The sequence below is a fragment of the Hyaena hyaena genome, unplaced genomic scaffold (assembly GCF_003009895.1).
Source record: "Hyaena hyaena isolate Hyena2069 unplaced genomic scaffold, ASM300989v1 scaffold_74, whole genome shotgun sequence".
NCBI lineage: Eukaryota > Metazoa > Chordata > Mammalia > Carnivora > Hyaenidae > Hyaena > Hyaena hyaena.
The window spans coordinates 337,167-357,156 of NW_024080706.1; the positions used below are offsets into that span (position 1 = coordinate 337,167).

Below are 19,990 nucleotides of genomic sequence, written 5' to 3' on the forward strand. Positions count from 1 at the left end.
CTATTGGACCCACACACATCTTCTGGCACAAAGACATATCACAACTGTTTGCAAAGTGGGCTTGAGAATCACTGGTCTTCCCTCCTTCCACATTCTCTTCTCTACGTGCCTACTGTCCTGTGCCCCGACCCTTACACACACCCTCCCCACCAGTCATGCCTCAACCCTGTTGAGTTTATGGACCTATTCTGTGAACAGGTCTTCAAAAAGAACAAAGAAAAGGAAAATCAAAACCCAAATGCCTACCCTAACATAACCAGAGAGTGGCATGTCCATTTTGGCATTTTAATTGCTGAAATAAGGGACAGTGGTGTTTATTTCCGTGCAGGCACTTGCAGATGTGGGCACACGTGCAGGCCAACTCACTTTACTCAACTTGGGAGCAGGTCACACACACACGTCCAGGATGCGATTCACATTCTCAGTCATAGAGCTATGAGTGTGAGGTGAAAACCCATCTCTATTTTAATCACTATCCTAGAAAAGACCAGAGAATAGAAGGTCTCCTAGAAAAGACCAGAGAATAGTGGTAACTGAAACTCTGGTTTTTGATAGTTTTGACTTATTCTGGGCTCAGTTCATATCGGGGCAATCAGTGTCAAACCCCAACTACACATACTTCTCACCAGCCTGAAAACTGTTCAAAACTGCCCAGAGGCCTTGTGAAAGGAATGCAGAAGAAAAGGCCAAGACCATCGGGTGAACCTTTCTTCCAGCCTAAAACCTCTCAGACTCTACGATATGGTACAAAGAACACAGGTGTTGCTAACAAATCCATGTTGAAGGCCTCCCCTCCAGGCGTGATGATATTTGGAGACAGGGCCTCCGGGGGGTCATTCAGTTTCAATGTGGTCATGAGCGTGGGGTCCTCAAGATCAGATTAGCAGCCTCATAAGAAGAAACACAGAGAGGCTGCTGAATACAAAGGACAGGCCTCTAAGGGCACGGTGAGCCAGCGGCCAGGGACTGGGTCTCAGCAAGAACCAAACTTGCTGGCACCTTGACATCAGGCTTCCCAACTTCCAGAACAGTGAGAAATAAATGTCTATTAGTTAAGCCACCCAGGCTGCGGTATTTGTTATGGCAGCCCAGGCAAACTAATCCAGGTGCCTGCATCAGCCAGGACTTCAGATCCTGACTCCACCCTTCACATAGCTGGGTGACCTTGAACAAGTCATTTGATTTCTCTTACCCACAGTTTTATGGATAAACTAGGAGAAGAATGGCTGCCTCACAGGCCTATGAGGAGGCTCAAATGGGCCGAGGAATGTGAAAGGTGCCCAGTGCTTTTTCTGGAACTTCCATCCCAGGGAGCTCCTTACCCCCTTCCCCCACTTGTGGCCTTCGTGCCTTCTAAATTTTTTTTTTTACTGTTTTATTTATTTCTGAGAGAGTGAGAGAGACAGCATGAGCAGGGGAGGGTCAGAGACGGAGGTACAGAATCTGAAGCAGGTTCTAGGCCCTGAGCTGTCAGCACAGAGCTCAATGCAGGGCTTGAACCCACAAACTGTGAGATCACGACCTGAGCCAAAGTTGGATGCTCAACCAACTAAGCCACCCACGTGCAGATTTAAAAAAAATTTTTTTTTTTTTTTACTGTAGCCTTCGTGCCTTCTAGAAGAGTCCCCAATAGCAAGGCCCTGAAGCATGCTGTTGCCAATGGGTAGCCTACTGGTCACATTCAGCCCACAGATGTGTTTTGTTTGACTTATACTAATGTTTGGGGGAAAATCTGGATTCTTTGTCAACATTTAAAATCATGTTTATGTTTAAAAACATAAAAACATGTTTATGTTTAAAAACATTTAAAAACAGGAAATTCATGTCACCGGCCCTGCGTCCTGCCAGGGCAATTCCCCCTTGACAGTGGGTGGACTCTCACCTCTGAGCACCCACTTGGCACCTGAAGGCTTCTGAGTTAGCAGCCCCTGGGCTCAAGGGGTTGGCGGAATCTGGTGTGGCCGGTACTTTTCCTCGCTGCCCACAAACAAAGATTTTAAGTACAATTTCAGGATCAGCCTTCCACAGTGAGGAACAATTAGCACATTCCTGAGTCACTGTTTTATTTGTTTATACTCCACTGTGAGCTGAAGAACCCTGACGGAGAGGCCAGGATCTCAGTTCTTGGAGTAAAATAGATTTCTTGCAACCCAGAGGTTGGCTGACCTAGCTTTGCCCCTGTCACTCAAATTCGTGGGGACTCAGTTTCCTCCTCTGTAAAAGGCCTTGGGCTAGACAGGCCCTATTGTCTCTTCCCATATTTGTGTAATTATCATGTGAAATTCCAGCTCCTGGGTAGAAATTCAACACACCTTGGTTTATTTCTGAGCCCTAAAGGTTTTAATGAAAGCAGAGCTCTTAAAACACCTCACTGACCCTTAACACAGGTCTTAACTAAATGTAAACAGGACTAAATAATGGCCTTGTTTATTGTTCTGACTGCTCCAGGGTTGGAGCTTTAGCCTTGATGTTCTGCCCTTAACACACCAGCAAGGAAAGAAGGAAGAAAGAACACCAGGGCATTAAGTGGCTGATGTGCAACCCTGTCCCCAAGAGGTCCTAGTGCTCTGGGCTCTGCCTGCATCTCTGCCCTCATTTCACTAAGACACAAACCCAACCACACCTCCCCCCCGCCCCCCCAGCCTCTGGTATTCTATGCTTATAGGCCTTCTTTTGGCTTCTTGCTCATTGCCACCACAGGACCTTTGCACCTGCAGTTCCCACCAGCAGGACCCTCTTCACCTAGTTAATACCCACTGATCCTCCAGAAGACAGCATTGGTAGAGCATCACCACTCGGAGCCTTGGCAAGGCCAAGTCACCTAAACATGCTTTCATCCCATCAGCTGGGTCACAGCAGCTGTCACAGAGGCCCTTTTACATTTTACATGCATGATTAGTTGACTAATGATTATTTCCCTGACTGGATGTAAATTCCAGAGGAGCTGAGTCCACTTCTATCTTAGCCCCACATTGTCTCTTCAGTGCCTGGCCAATAAGGAGGCACCCAAATGTTTGTTGAACGACTGAATAAATTTATGAAAAGCTGGCACTATTCTACTGGGAAGACTCAGGAAGACAATAAACCCCTCAAGGACCATGTCCTATTGAGGGCTGTATCACCAAGACTTAACAGAAATGACAGTGACAACACAGACAGTAATGAGTTACCAGTAGTCAGTATGCTCCAACCCTGTTCTAACAGGTCATTTATAGTATAACTCCATTTAAACCTTCGTAAGAATCCTACGGAAGTAGGCACATTTCTCATCCCTGTTTCACGTAAGAAGAAACGGAGGCACAAAGGAGTTGGTAAGTCACTTGGTAGAAGTGTCACGAGTGACAAAATCCCAAGCAGTCTGGTTCCAACCGTGAGACCATCTTGCCTAACATGGTGCTGAATGGCTAAGGAGGGCACAATCCATCTTTACAGAGTATGTGATATCTGCCTGTGTATGAACCCTCTGCCCCCCCCGCCTGCAGATGCTACACACAAGAATAAATGGATGAACCATCTGTGGAGCAGAAGTCTAGACAGGTAAGGATCTCGGAACTTAAGAGCCACATGAGCCGCGTCAAAGTCAACAGAAGCAACAAGAACCAAGCAGACAAACACCTTAAGATAGGGCTCCCGGTGGAAGGTAGTCCCCCTGCCCCAGCACAGGCCCACTGGGGGAGAACAGTGCCTGACCTGGCCATCCACGTACCTGATGTTTTCGTTCAATGCATAGAGCTCGTTGCTTTGCAAGCCACCCCCTTTGAAGACGTTGATCACGGCAGTCTGGACGCTACGGGGTAAACAGAAACGACCCCTGGTTAGACGCTCTGCCTACCCAGGGCAAACTCACAAGCAGCTCAGGGCTCAAGGCAGGTGCAAGGGCCGGGGAGCGCATGGCACAAACATGGCCCCATTTTCCATCCCTGGAACCCATCATTTCCTTCCCAGGGCCCTTGGAGAGAAACAAAGACAGAGGCCAAGAGGATCCAATAGCAACTCCTCTCCCCTGGCTCTTTCAAAGGCCATCAGGTCTTCCTCACTTTCCTTCCTGGTGGCCCTGCTGGAAAACAGCACTTGTGAAGGGCAGGCAGTGGGATCTGCTCTCAGGAAACTGCGTCTGGAGGAACCCAAAATGGTGCCCGCAGCAAGCAGGAGCCAGCCATGCCTGGGGTTCCTTCACCTAGAAGGTCCCTGTCTTTACAAGGCAGCCTCCATGCCTGGGGCATATAGGAAATGCTCATTCCTTGCCTTTCAATAGTATTTCCTGGAAAGAGTTTCACCACGGCTAGCCTCTCTTGCCCCTTCCGTTCCCCCTCCTGTGAGGTGTACAGGCAGGTAGGGGGTTAGTCCCTCGAGAAGCCACAGTTAAGCCTTAACTCCGGGTGCTCTGGGCCTCCAGCCCAGTATTTCAGCAAGGAGCAGATTGCAATCTTGTCTTGATCAAGGATCCAAAGCCGTTTGGTTTAGTTTTGTTTTGTTTTGTTTTTAAATTTATTTCTGAGAGAGAGAGAGCATGGGCAGGGGAGGGTCAGAGAGAGGGAGACACAGAATCTGAAACAGGCTCCAGGCTCTGAGCTGTCAGCACAGAGCCCGACACAGGGTTCGAACCCACGAACCATGAGATCATGAACTGAGCCGAAGTCGGACGCTTAACCAACTGAGCCACCCAGGTGCCCCAAAGCCTTTTTGAAAGAACGTGGCTCGATCCAGAGCAGAATGTTTCAGAGACCCCTCTCCTTCCCCATCATAAGAGCTGTGCATTCACTGAGAAAATCCAGAACAATGCAAAGTACAAAGAATTCAGGAATGCTTTAAAATCATGATGCATTTAATTCATCCAAAGAGTAACTGCTAGATTTGAAAAGTAGGTGCCCACAGAAACACAAGACACAGTGTTAATTCAGTCACTACTTGATGCTTGGTGTACCAACAGTCAGCCAGACACCTTAGACAAGCACAGTGTCTCCCTCCCGTCCACCTGGGGCTCACGGGTACTGCTAGTCCTTGGTTTATACCACTCACTTAGCTTTTCACAGATATATGTCTTATCTTCCCAAATAGGTTATAGGTGACTTGAGGTTACTTACAGGGCCCCAGCCCTGGGGACTCGAGTAGTCTGGGGTGTGACTAACGAGCATGAACAGTAACTGATAAGTTCCAACCCAACTGTCCCAGGCTGTTTAACAGACTCTGGTAGCCCAGTGGCCCACCTCGTCTCTACCCAAACAAGGAAGGCCAGCGGACACGCTCTCCACAGGAAGACATGCTCGTGTATATAATCACGACCTTCTGAAGCAGCGCTCTCAGGAGGAGCAGACGCTAAGCCAGTCCCCTGGCCCTGCCCTGGCCCTCGGCCGCCCTCCACCCCAGGACTACGGGCCCCGTTACCTGTTCCAGGCCGAGCTGGAGCTCAGCTGCAGAGCCTGCCGCGTGGCTTGGAATCGGGGCAGATCGCTGAGCACCGGGGAGCTCATGAAGCGCGGCCGGGGCCTGCGGAAGGAGCCCATCTTGTGGAATTCGGTGGGCAGACTGGGAGCGAAGCCACGGGTCATAAGTCCAGGTGAGGGGACGGCTTCTTGTCTGCACCAGAAGGTTCCGACTGCCCACGGGAAGGGGCTTCTCCCAGGGCTGCCTTCCGGCCCTCGGGCTTTCTTAAAGCCACAGAGTCAGCCCACACCTGAAAAGAGATGGCAGCTTTTATTGAAAACTCCCGGGTTAAGCAGAATATTTCTTAGGGGAGGTTGGCTGGGATTTTCCCACCGCACTGTGTTAAAAACAACTCCGGTATCCTGAAATAACATCAACACCCTACACGCTCCCACTCGTGCATCTTGGCGGGGCTCCATCGGTCACCCCTAAGGGGGACGGCAGCGACAATGGGAACAGATTAAGTCACTCCTACAGAAAAGTGATTTCTAAGTTGTGCCTCAATGTGGTTATAAATGCCTATAACCACCTATAGGTTACAAATGCCTATAACCCCACTGGCTGGGGTTCTGTAGACCCTGTGACACTGTGCATTAAAGACATGGCTTTTTCAAAAGTGCCTCGAGGAGAACACAAAAGCTCCTTCTGCTGGCACTAAAGACCTTCCATGATATGCCCTTGGCATGCCAGCCCTTGTGTATTGCTCAGTATTTTCCAGAGTATCACTGCCTCCTCACTCAGGTACATCTCACCATCCTTTACCCGCCATTCGTTCATTCATTCCATCCGAGTATATTTACTGAGTGCTCATTATTTACTAACCACTGAGAGCTGTAGAGCATTCACAGATTTCTTTTTTTTTTAATATTTTTATTTATTTCTAGGAGAGAGAGAGAGAGACAGCGTGAGCAGGGGAGGGTCAGAGAGAGAGGGAGTCACAGACTGAAACAGGCTCCAGGCTCTGAGCTGACAATCAGCACAGAGCCCGACACGGGGCTCGAACCCACGAACCGCGAGATCATGACCTAAGCGAAAGTCGGACGCTTAACCGACTAAGCCACCCAGGCGCCCCTTATTCACAGATTTCTAAGACATGATCCCTGCCCTCAAGAGGCTCAAGGTCTACTGAGGAAACAGCTATCTGTGTATTCATACACACAACCAATATTTATTTTCTTTCCTGATTTTGTTTTTTAATAACTTTTAATTCCAGTTAATTAACACACAGCATTGAATTAGTTTCAGGTGTACAAGGTAGTGATTTAATGCTTCCTGGGGCGCCTGGGTGGCTCAGTTGGTTAAGCATCCAACTTCAGCTCAGGGCATGATCTCATAGTTTGTGAGTTCGAGCCCCGCATTGGGCTCTGTGCTGACATCTCAGAGCCTGGAGCCTGCTTCGGATTCTGTGTCTCCCTCTCTCTCTCTGCCCCTCCCCCGCCACTCTCACTTTGTCTCTCTCTCAAAAGTAAATAAACATTAAGAAAAATTTTTAAAATTTCCATACAACATCCAGTACTCATCATGAGAAGTATATACTTTTTTAAAAATTTATTTATTTTGAGAGAGAGAACACAGGGGAGGGGCAGAGAGGGAGGGAGAGAGAGAGAATTCCAAGCAGGCTCTGCACCATCAGCACGGAGCCTGACGTGGGGCTCAAATTCACATCATGACCCAAGAGGAAATTTAGAGTGTGACAATCAACTGACTGAGCCACCCAGGCACCCCAGGAAGTGTACTCTTAATCCCTAACACCTACTTTTCACCCACCTCCCCTCTGGTAACCATCAGTTTGTTCTCTATAGTTAAGAGTCTGTTTCTTGATTTGCCTCCCTCATTTTTTTCCTTTGCTCATTTGTTTTCTTAAATTCCATATTGGTGAAATCATATGATATTTGTCTTTCTCTGACTTACTTCACTTAGCATTATACTCTTCAGCTCCATCCATGTCATTGCAAACGGTAAGATTTTGTTCTTTTTAGGGCTGAACAGTGGTCCATTGTACATAGGTATACACCATGTCTTCTTTATCCATTCATCAGGCGATGGACACTTGGGTTGTTTCCTTGGTTGGCTCTTGTGAATAATGCTGCGATCAACATTGGGGTGCCTGTATCCCTTTGACTTAGTGTTTTTGTACTTTTGTGTGTGTAAATACCCAGTAGTGTAACTACTGGATTGTAGGGTAGTTCTATTTTTAAGCAATAAATATTTATTGACCACACACTACACAACAGCCACTCACTCAGGTATCCGGGATATAATGGTGGCTCTGGACACCATGGACACTGCCCTGTGGGGCTTCCAGAGAGGAGGCACGGCTCCAGCCCATGCTTCTTCCGTCTCCCCACCTTCTGACTATATTTACTGCTTCCCTTTCCCCAGAATTCCCTTCCTTTTCCTTCCTCTCTGCTTATCTAAATCTAACTTACCCTGCAGAATGGGTTCAAGGATACTGTCCCCTGAGCAGTTCCTAGGACTTAATCACTTTGTGGTTAATGGCAATGGCTTTGGAGTGAACCGGGGTCGAGTCTTAACAGCCCCTCCCCAGCTGGGTGACACGGGGCACATTGAGTTCAAGCGTCCACGGCTGTTAGCGGTGCTGACTGCACAGGACTGACAAGAGACGACATGAGGTCGTGCCCAGCAGAACGGCAGACCCAAGACCCTCAAGTGGGGTCCCGTTTCTGCTGGCACCCAAAGCTCGCTTTCCTCAGAGCCTCTGTTCCTATCATTTCAGTCTCTAATTCTTGAGCAAACCTAAAATCTAAATCACTGAGTTAAAGCGAGTCTGGGAGCTGGTCAGAGTAAAGGACGAAGGGAACAGCACTAAGGTTAGAGTCACTTTTTTCTCGAGGACGTATTCTCATTGTCACGTCTCCCTCCAGCTAATGCTGCTGCTTCCCGCGAACCAATACTGAAAGAAGAAGACGGACTCCAGCCGTACGTGTCAGTCTCCAGGTCCGGAGGGGAAGACATGCTGCAGCCCCAGCCACGGCGTCTGAAGAAGGAGGAACCAAGGGGCCGCCCCCAGTTACACACGCTGTCCCCATCAGCAGAAGCCCGGGGCTTGGGGACAGGCACCCAGGCGACCCATCAAGAGGGCATATGAGATACCAGCTGCTGTCTGCAGACAGCGGCCACACTGGCAATGAACTTGCAAGACCAAGAGCCAAAAAAGGACTGGCTTGGACTACCTCTTGAAAAAAAAAATTTTTTTTAAAAGAAAGCAGGCTCGTGTACCATTTCCTTTTAGAGTGCTCTGCCCCTCCACCTGCTTCTCAGGGTGAACCGACAGTGACCAATTTACCAGTAAGTCAAAACAGGCCTGCTGCATTCCAGAGAGTCTCAGGGGCTATGCAAGAGCCACTAGAATGTGGAAAGATCCATGCAAACCAGCGAATGAGGCAAAGAAGAAATAAAACCCTGGAGCCTCTTCAGAGTCCTGACACTGGCTGGCTTTGGGACTTAACTTGCCCCGTAAAGGTCATACTGTTAAAAGAGGACCCATTTTGCTACCCTTCTTTAAACCGGCCTGCTAAGTGCAATACATCCGCGTAATTACAGGATATTAACTCCATTTACGAGGACCTTAGACTTGAGGTGAAGGGACCGCCTCCCACTCAGAGGCACTCGTGTGGGGAAGGGGAAAGGGGGGCTGAATGGTTCATCCAGGTGTTTACTTCCCGGCTTCCCCAGGAGGCTGTGGGACACTGAGGACCCCAGGGCCGGCTCCTGTCCCCCTCAGCCACTCAGCCAGCAAGACACACGACAGGCAGCTCCATCCGCCTGCATCCCCTTTTAAACAAGGATAATTTTCAGCAAGCGAACGAGGAGCGCAGCGCCCGTGACTTTGTCCCTGGGTGTGGAGTCACACACGAGAAGAGGTGCCTCCCGCTCAGTTCTCACCCACACCACGTGCCACCCTCGGATCCTGACCGGCTGAAGAGAATCAGAAGCTGCCTTTGTTTCCACCACTCCTGCTTCGGGACAGACCCGCGAGGCCTCCCCAGGGCCCTGCCGACAGGGGCTGCAGCCAGGACAGGAGCGGCCTCGAGGGAAAAGCCGGTGCACCGGACCCACCGGCTACCACGCCAGCCCCTCAGGCACCGGCGTGTCCTGACCTAAATGCGACAAGTCAGAAAATGACAAGGCAGGTGGGGCCGGTTGACAGGTGACAAAAGTGAAGCTCAGAGCTTCACCTGTCCAGTGTCTCTGAGGCAGGAGGGCCAGCACTGGCCAGAACGCAGGTTCCCTGGCTCCCAATCTAGAAACTTCCCCAGGCCCCACCCAGGCCATTCTGTAAACTCCTCAGAGGCACCAGCGCTCACTCGTCTCTGTACCCTCAGGCCTAAGCTCACTGCTTAAGATACAGACCAAGGAAGGACAGAACGAAGGCACCGACTGCCTGCCTATCGTGGCCCCAGACAATGTCCCAGTAGGTAAACTGTCAACCCTCACAAAACCCCACTTAGAGATCAACGTAATCGGAGCGTCTGGGTGACTCAGTCCATTGAGCATCCAACTCTTGATTTCAGCTCAGATTACGATCCCAGGGTCGTGGGATCGAGCCTTGCATCAGGCTCTGCACGGAGCGTGGAGCCTGTTTGAGATTCTCTCTCTCCCTCTGCCCCTCTCCCCGACTCATTCCCTCTCTCGCTCTCTCAAAAAAACTTAAAAAAAAATTTTTTTAACGTTTATTAATTTTTGAGAGACAGAGATGGACAGAGCATGAGCAAAGGAGGGGCAGAGAGAGAGGAGACACAGAATGCAAAGCAGGCTCCAGGCTCGGAGCTGTCAGCACAGAGTCCAACACAGGGCTTGAACCCCCAAACTGAGATCATGACCTGAGGCGAAGTTGGATGCTTAACTGACTGAGCCACCCAAGCGCCCCTCAAACAACTTTTTTAATAAATAAATGAACACTTTAAAGATCAAAGTAATCTGCCAGAAGTCACGAAGCTAAGTTGCAAATTGTTGACGGGCATCCCGACTGACCTAATTCTATAGCCTATCTCCACTTCGGTATGCCTCCACGCTCAGCCAGGAACCAGAAGCCATCTCCGAGTCCCGAGATTTCATATCAGGATTTAAATTTCATGTCCCCCAAGACAGATAAACTGACATAAGGAATTCTATGACCACATTTGACAGCAGTGAGAAGGGCAGAGAGGAGAAGGGAGGGAAGAAGAGAGTGTGGACCGCCTTAGTTAGACACCTCGCTCCTTACTAGCTGTGTGCCCTTATGTAAGTTACTTGACCTCTCTGCGCCTTGCCATCCTTCTGCGTGAAAGGGGCATGCTAACAGTGCCTGCCTCAGGGATGCGTGAAGATAAAACAAGTACATGTGTGTACAGGGCTTAGATAGGACAGTGCGTGGCAAATAGTAAATGCTCTGTAAGTACTTGTGAAATAAATGAAACACCTTGCTATTTCTAAATCTCCAAGCAATGACAGCAGTGGAAATACCAGAACACTTCCCCCTGTTTCTGGCGACCTCAGCAACATCTGGAAAATACTCTGCTCAGGAGGACGCAAGGCCTCCACGCTGCCTCTGTGGTCACAGAGTACCTAGGCCTTGCATTATCGGGCCTTGGGTAACTCACTTATTTACTGACCCTCCACCTCCGTGTGGACATCCCTCTGTGGACACTCTGTGGACAGTCTCAGAGTGTTTCCACACAGCCCCACACTTGTAAGTCTTCACCTAACCCCACAAGGCAGGTTGAGTAGGGATTCCGTAAGATCAGAACACTGAGGCTCCATGATCTGGCCGTGGCTGGGCAGCCGTTCGGTCAGGGAGCCAGGTCCCACCCAAAAGCTTCCAACTTCAAGCCTGCCCTGCGGGGAAATTCTTCTTTTGTTCCCATATATTTTAAAATATTTTCATTAAGAAACATACGTAAAAAGGAGTTCACAGACACATACAAATGCATGGATCTTAGGGGTGCCTGGGTGGCTCAGTTAGTTAAGCATCCCACACTTGCTCTCAGCTCAGGTCTGCATCTCAGGGTCAAGAGTTCAAGCCCTGTATGGGACTGCAGGCTGGATGAAAAGCCTAATTTAAAAAACAATCAAATGCATGTATTATGAACAATAATACACTACCACCTGCTTAAGAAAGAATGTTACCTTGGAAACCCCATGTGCTCCTACTTTTCTCATAATAACACACTTACTTATTTATCACAACAAAGGTACACACGTACATATGCCCGTAACATACAAAGTGACAAAGGCCTCTTGGTCTGGCCAGTGAATGTCGAGAAGGTCTCTGCCGAGAACTTTCTAAGATGGCAGACATGTCCTGTGTTTATGCTGTCTAATGTAGTAGCTACCTGTGGTAGCCACGTGGCTTCTGAGCACTTAAAATGTGGCTAGTGTGGCTGAGAAAGTGAACCTTAATTTTATTTTGTTTTAATGTAATTTTAATGTCATATACATGTGTACACACAATATTCTAATAAAAATGGGTAATGTGTTCTTACCTCTTAACACTTCATGGCTTCCTTCCCACAGCACCATGTATTGATCTGTTTCATTCTTTTTAATGGCTTCTTTATTCCATGTAGGGGACACCATATTTGATTTAACCAGTCCCCTAGGAATGGGTATTTTGGTAGTTTCTGGTTTTTTATTACTGCAAAGAATGAGCATACCTGCCAGTCTTGGGGACCCTGCCTCTTACACCCAATGCCGCGGCAGCCAGAAACAGCACCGCAGGAAAAGGGAGTCGAGAGATCTCATGCCTGTAGCTCTGAAGGACGGGTGGCTTGGGAAGCAGGCAAGCCCCAGCACGAATGCTCATTCTGCTGCTCCCTGACTATGACGCAGAAAAACTGGTGTCCCAAAGACCTACTCACTTCCTAGCCCCCAGAACCTGTAGATATTATGTTAGGTGGCAAATGATGCAAGTAAGTGAAAGCTCTTGAGATATGGAGCTCAACCTAGATTATCAGGTGGGCCATAAATACAATCACACATATCCTTACAGGATGGGTGCAGAAGGAGACTGGGGACAGAAGAGGAGACACACGGAGGGGGTGATGTGAAGACAGAGGCAGAGCCTGGAGGGACGCTGTTACAAGCCGAGGAATGCCAGCAGCCATGAGAAGCAGCTAGAAGCACGAAGCAGATGCTCCCATCATGCCCTTGGAGGGAGGACGGCCCCGTGACACCTTGATTCTGGACTCTGGACATCCAAAATTACGACAGAATAAATTTTTGTTGTTTTAAGCCACCAAGGCTGTGGTAATGTCATATTGCAGCTCCAAGAAATAAACACTCACTGTGCGGCTCTGGGCCACTCTGAACTGCAGTCTCGACATCTGAAAAAGGGGGAACAGGAAGTGTCACCTTGGAGAGCTACGGTGTTGAGAAAGATGACCTAGGAAGGCCCGGGCAGGGAACTTCCTGGGCACTAGACACAGGTACAGTGGAGCCAGAGCCAGGCTGAGTGCCACCACATATGCTGTGACCTGGGCAGGTGACGTAGGCTTGGTCTGAGGGTTGAATGAGATGACTCAAGCAAGGCTTAAAACAGTCCCGGTATAGCGTAAGTGCTGGATAGACACTACCTGTGGTTTACTCCTATTGCCACCACCGGTGTACTAGTCTGCTCACACTGCTGTAACCAGAGACCACAGACGGCATGCTGTCAACACCAGACATGAATTTTCTCACTGTTGCAGAAGCTAGAAGCTCAAGATCAAGGTGTCAGCAGGTTTGGTTTCTCCTGTGGCCTCTCCCTGGCTTGCAGGTGGCCACCTTCTCGCCGTGCCCTCACATGGCCCTTCTGTATTCGTGCCTCCCTTGCTGTGTGTCCACATGTCCTCTTACAAGGACACGAGTCAGACAGGATTAGGGCCCCTCTGACAGGCTCATTTTAACTTCATCACCCCCGTGAAGGCCCCATCTCCGAATACAGCCACGTTCTAAGGTCCTGTGGGGGACACAACTCAGCCACCCCCACCATCATCGTCACCAAAAGTTCTTTGCATAATGTCTCTGAGTTAAAGAAACTAGTGTTTGGTGGATATTCGCCTGTGAAGGACCAATGCAGTTGACATTTAGAGAAACGTGCATCTAAAATAAGTTAAATAGTTTGGCTTTGGGTGCTGAAACTCAGTGATCTGGAAAGCCGGGGTCCTGGACACAGGCGGGGGGGGCTGTGCCGGTTACAGGGTTCCTGGGCATCATCACCGGCCTTGCCCTCCCAGGCTCACCGCACAGGGATTTCTCTGAAAACCTCCACGCACAGGACCCAGGATCTGTTTCTTGGAGAGAAAAAAAAAATGCGGTGCCTCTCTTCTCCCAGCGGCCAGGGCCCCGGGCACGGGGAGTGGGGCACAGCCCCGCACACCAGCCCAGCGGGCAGAGGGCGGCGGTACACTCGGTGGAAAATGCAAATAAATTCCACTAAGGCTCCAACCCTTAACTCTGAAAAGGGAAGTAGAACCATGGCACCACTCAAAATAAAGAAGTGAGTGGCTTATAATGACTCTGAGGCTTCCAGGAAAAAGCCATTCTGAGTGTAAATAACAAAGAAGTCAAAGAAAACCGAGTTGGATACGATCGCCCAGAAAGCCAGGAGAAACCGGTTCCCAGGGAAGCCATACAGACTCTGCGATCTCCACGTTCCCCCCAGCAGTTCAGGCAGCCAAGAGGCCCCATGTGCAATTCCTTCCCTGCAACATGAACACAGAGGTGAAGAGTCAATGTCCCTCAGCATCGGGCTGGATTTGGATACTGTCCCTTCACTGCACTGACCCGTTCTCTAACCGCAACGAGCATCGTCTTTATAATAACACCCGTGATGAGTGGCAGCACCAGTGACTGAGTGCCAGCTGTGAAACACGCCCTTGACATATATTATCTCAGTGCTTCTAAAATGCATTTGGCCAAAACCGTTAATAGGCTAGGACAGAAACTATCAGAGTGCATCACACTCTGGGGACGCACATATATTACACAGGTGCTCGTGTGTACAGAGTCTAAATGAATTGCATATTTCATACGGTATGTAACACTCAAAATGTTTGAAAGCCGCTGTGTGCTGTGACCATGTGTGCTTCTCCCAGAGAAGAAATTGGATGTGCCCACTGTTTAACTTGTCTAAGGTCATACAGTCCTTGACATGAGCCCCTTGACATGAGTCCATGACAAGAGCCCCAAAGCCCAAGGCTCTTGGTGCTCCTGTTACTTCAATGCCTTCAAAGGCTCCCCCACAGCTCTTAGAATAAACCCCCACACTCCATCCTCCCACCTTCACCAACGACCTGCTACTCGGACACAGGCTCACTCATCTTCCTTTTCCTCCAACACTACCAGTTCTTCCCTGCCCCAGGACCTTTGCACGTACCAACGACCTCTGCATGAAATACTTCCCATCCACTTCTCCAGGCTCGAACCCACAGACCTTTTGTCACCCATCTTGCACTTGCTCACAGAGCTCCCTTTCCCCTCACTCCTGAGTAGGCCCTGTGACCCCTCACCCTTTTGTTGTCTTGTCATCCAATAAATGACTACAGAATTAGTTCTTATTATTTTCGTGAGATCCATAAAGTCAGGGACTATGTCTACCTTGCTCTCAGGTGCTTAGTACAGTACAGGAATTCTGCAGACACTTGATGACTGAGCAAATGAATCAGCCACCTGAGAGGCACTAGCGGGAGGCACGGGAACCATCTGCGTGTGTCAGCTGAGAATTCCAGCCCCCAAAACTACATAAAGCTTTTGCATATGAAAATATCCTGGTACTGAAATCTGACAAGCCTGGGTTGGAATCCAGCTTCTACAGTTTATTAGCTGGGTGACCTAAGTAAATGACTCAAAGTCTCCTTATCTACAAATGAGTGGGGTGTGCATCTCCACGAGATAATCTAGAGCACAGCTTGGCCCACCGAAGGGGCCCCCAAAATCACAGCTAGTGTTAATATTTTCATAACACACAAAACCCCCACAGTTTCGAAGAGGTGACAGATGACTAGGGTGTGAGGCAAAGCCTCCTCTCATGTGGCTGGGAGGAGACCAGCTTGGGGCAGCCGCTGTGGACGGGCATTGGGCAGGATCTGCCGCAGTGACAAAGGCTGTGCTCTCTGGCCTAGCAGCTCTCCTTCCAGAAATTTTTTTCTAGGCACGTCAAGTGACTTGCACAACCAGGGTTTTTACTACGGCCTCCTTTACAACAGCGACAGGTTGGAAATATCTTAAATGCCCAGCGACAGAGGACCGGCTACGTGAACTTGAACCTCTCGCACTCTGGAAGCCGGCGCGGCTCTAAGAGAGAAGGGAAGGCTCTGTGTACTGACTGGCGTGCCCTCCCTTCAGAAGGAGAGTGTGCTAAACAGAGAACTGTGTGCAGTATGCCACAGTCTAGGTAAAACAGATGGAAGAGAGCATTTACCTATCTCGTGTACTGCACAGAGTATCTCTGGAAGGGACAAATCGGACTCTGAGAACACCCGTTTCCCCCAAGGAAAAGAGCTGGGTGACAGGGACACAGTACGGAGGCTTTTCTCTATAAACCTGTTTGTGCCTTTGAATTCTGAAACATGAACACGTACGACGTATTCAGGGAAATAAGTAAAAACAGCAATGATGCCTTCCCCCAGCCCCTCAAAAGAAAGACCAAAAAAAAAAAAAAAAACGTTATTGATTTGTTCAAAGTCCCTCAGCTGCTCGGAAGAAGTGAGGATTCAAACTTGGCTTCTGATCCCAAATGCAGTGCTCTTATCAATTATAGTTCATTCATTCGACATAAATTTATTTTTTTTTTAATTTACCATCTTAATGATTTTTTAATGTTTATTTTTGAGAGAGAGCACACGCGTGCAAGCAGGGGAGGGACAGAGAGAGAGAGAGACAGAGGACCTGAGGATGAGTAAACGACTGAGCCACCCAGGCGCCCCCACAACTTTCTTTCTTTAACACGCATCCTATCACAGGAGCTGCCTCGTATACACAGGGCCACATAGACCAGAAAAACAACACGAGGCACCACTCGCTGGCCATACTTTGTGGAACATCACAGAGAGTGGGCAGGACCTGCTGGGCTCAAGGAGGCAGTCCTACTCAATCCAGCCTGGCTTTTGCCACCTCAGGGCACAAGTTCAGTTCTGCCAGATCCGAATTTTCCAAGAGATGCCGAGAATCCAGATGTTTAAAATACAAAATCATGTGATTTAGACGCGTTAGCAAACGAACTCACCAAGGCGGCTAGCACTTTAGGGGCCTGACACGTAGGTTTGGGACCTTTATTTTCTCCATCACAACTGTGACCCCCAGCCTTCCCACACCCTTTCCGCAGGCCCTGAATCAGGGGTAACATAAGCCCCCACAAACCAGCCACTGTGGGCGTGGGCGCACAAGCGGCCTTCCCGAGGTTTGCTGGCTTATCTGTTGATTAAGAGTCTGGCCTGGGGAACCTGGGCGGCTCAGTCGGTTGAGCTCAGGTCATGATCTTGCGGTCATGAGCTCAAGCCCCACGTCAGGCTCATTGCTGTCAGCCCGTCAGCACAGAGCCCGTTTCCGATCCTCTGCCCCTCCCCCCACCCCTCCTCTTCCACTTATGCTCTATCTCTCAAAAATAAAAAAATAAATTAAACATTAAAGAAAAATAAAGAGACCCTACCGTCACTGCCCTACAGAACCAAGCACCTGTAAGAGATGTGGGAGCAACTGACCTTGACACAGCACAGACCCAGAACTGGCCTCTTCCGGTGTTTCAGCCCCCACCTACCACGTCATCTAGTTGGCCAGCCTCTTACCAAATCAGCTATCACTCAGTCCTACCCTGTCCACACTGGAGCCGCAAGTACCCCTCCATAGTCTAGACATAGCCACACGCACTCCTCAAACAGGGCCAGCCAGCAGCAGGCGAGGCATTTCTAGAAGGAACACACAGCAAACAGAAGCCACCACACCAGCCCAGGAAAGTAGATCTGAGCCCCACACATAGCACCCCAGCTCACCAGATGGCAACCAAGTCAGAAGGAGGCATTCAAGAATGCAAATCACCTACCATGACTATTTTATCATGTTTATTACTGAAAAGAATATACTACTGGGGAGCCCGGATGGCTCAGTTGGTTGAGCGTCCAACTCTTGATTTTGCTTCAGGTCACAATCTCACGGTTCGTGGTCCTGTGTCAGGCTCTATGCTGACAAGTGTGGAGCCTGCTGGGGCTTCTCTCTCTCTCTCTCTCTCTCTCTCTCTCCCTCTCTCTCTGCCCCTCCTCTGCTCGTGCACTCTCTCTCTCTTTCTTTCTCAAAATAAATAAATAAAAAAAGGAATATACTACTTTTCATCAAGGGCTGGCCAGGATGGTCAGGATGTTGGCAACCCTCTATCTGCAGCCAGTATCTCAGTTCATCTCCACTAGAAACTAACAAGGTAGGTTTAATTCTTCCCATTTCACAGATGAAGAAACTGAAGCACGGGGGCTCACTTGTCCAAATTCAGAAGATTAGTAAGAGGGACCAAGAGTCAGATCCTACCTGATTCCGGGGTCCGAGCTCCTAAACTGTCTGTTTTAAACAACACTCACATCTGCCACACATGGAGATCAGAGGTGACCACCACCCATGGCTTCCCATCATGCACGTCACCCATCACCAACAGCTTCTCACCCGGCCCAGGCATCAGGAACTCTCACAGAAAAGAGGCTTCGTTTCTCAGGCTCTTACCAGCGTGTGAGGTCATCGTGCTTGTTTACTTGTTCACTGACCAGCCCCACTGGTATGTAAGTTCCTCAAAGTCCAAGACCTGGCCTGTCTTGCTCCCTGCCGTGTCTCACTGCAAGCACAGTGCTGGGTACATACAAGGTAAACATCTCTGGGGGGGCGCCAGGGGGGGGGCGCAGTTGGTTGAGCCTCCAAGTCTGGATTTCAGCTCAGGTCATGATCTCAGGGTTCGTGGGATCAAGCCCCACAACGGACGCTGTACTGACAGCTGGGAGCCTGCTTGGTATTCTCTCTGTCCCTCACTCTCTCAAAATACATAAATTAAAAAAAAAAAAAAAAAAGCCCACAGCTCTGAATGATGGAATGACACGTGGGCTTCCAGGACACCAGACAGAGCAGTCTTCCCATTTCTCCCTTCCCAGATGACCAAACTGGAGTCCACCTAAGTTATCACTGTCCGCAGGAATGTGGACCTTGGCCACATGGGCCAGGAATCCTGGGTCTGTGTGCCAGTCAGTGGAGCCTACAGACAGGTGCCCTGCTGCATAGCACAGAGCGTTTGTTTTGATTAAGGACCAAACTTCACAACTCTTAGGACACAGAAGCCAGCTGAGGAACAGACACTCCCACAAGCAAGAAAATGTTAAGGGTCAAGTTTGGACTATGGAAAAGACTCCACAGGAAGAATGAGACCATTTTCTCAGCGCTCACACCGGACACCAATGCAGAAACAAGAATCTTGAGAATCTGAACTTAGGTAACAGTACATATTAGCGCAAACAGGATGCAAGCTCAAGCCTTTATCTTTGCTTAGTGGTTCTCTTAATGCCCACAGGGCTCAAAGCACTGACGATGCAGATGCAGTTAGCAGTAATTATTTCATCAGATCATCACCACCAGCCTGGCCTGCAAACCACTGTATAATCACCAGAAAAATCCCCTCCTCTGGCACAACTCAAGCAAACTGTGGGGAATAGCCACAGAAGATCTTAGTTACTCATCTCTAAGCCTTACTTTAAGCATCGAGTTTCTTGGAGTGCAAATTGTTAGGGTGTGGTCCATAAATGCCATCCGGAGCGATTCCACAGGGCCTACCAGATGATACAGTGAGAAGTCTAGACGCAAGCAGTGGCTGAGACTGACCATTATGTGAGCAATCACATTTCTGACACGTACCCTCTAAAACCCTGGTGGGTGACACAGCGGTCAGAAGCTACCGTCTGGCAGACCGGGGCTCTCCGTGTGGGGGAGCGTGCTCCAGATGAACTTGTGCTATTTGTTCTAAATGAGCTTCACCCTCCCATGGATGAAATGCTTTTTCATAAGAAAACAGGATCAAGGGAAACGGCTCTTCCTGTCACATAGCCAGGTGTAAAGAGCACTGACTAGAGACTCAGAAAACTGAAGAGGCTCTCAGCATCTGATCACTTCACGGAGATCATGAGGTCAGTTCAAGTTCATTCAACAACCAAACATTAGGAGGTCTGATGTGTGCCATATCTGAGAAGAGGAAGCATAGAGGGTAAAGAAGAATAAAATAACGTGCTTCTGTAGGTCTCATCAGAAACACTCAGAAGTTAACGTTATAAATGCAAGCTGACGACTATGAGTGAAGACTGGCTGTCGAGACAAGATTGAGGCAGAAAGGTTAGATCACCTTCTCCAGTTTACGAAGCAATGCTAATAAGCAGTCAACTGAAAAATACAGGCTCTCCATTTTCTTGTTACTGTAAAGAACATGGACATTGGAGCCTAGAAAGGAAATCTGGGGAAGGAAACACAAGCTTCCATAGGTGAGCACTTCCAATGCTGGCGTATCCTGTTTCATTTGTGACAGACAAGGACAGGAGTGAAAAAAATCACATTTCAACAAATATTTCATGAG

At 49.1% G+C, this 19,990-nt stretch overlaps 1 protein-coding gene across 6 annotated transcripts in view; it reads right to left on the bottom strand.

Moving 5' to 3' along the window:
* Positions 1 to 19,990, bottom strand: part of PRR5L (proline rich 5 like) — a 151,665-nt gene that overhangs the window by 48,361 nt on the left and 83,314 nt on the right. For all 6 annotated transcript variants that reach the window (XM_039233336.1, XM_039233337.1, XM_039233338.1 and 3 more), the window contains 2 exons: positions 5,386 to 5,674; positions 3,707 to 3,787 (listed from right to left, as the gene is read on the bottom strand). In XM_039233336.1, coding sequence (XP_039089267.1) covers positions 3,707 to 3,787; positions 5,386 to 5,549 — 245 coding nt within the window. In that variant the 5' untranslated portion in view covers positions 5,550 to 5,674. The remainder of the gene's footprint in view (positions 1 to 3,706; positions 3,788 to 5,385; positions 5,675 to 19,990) is intronic.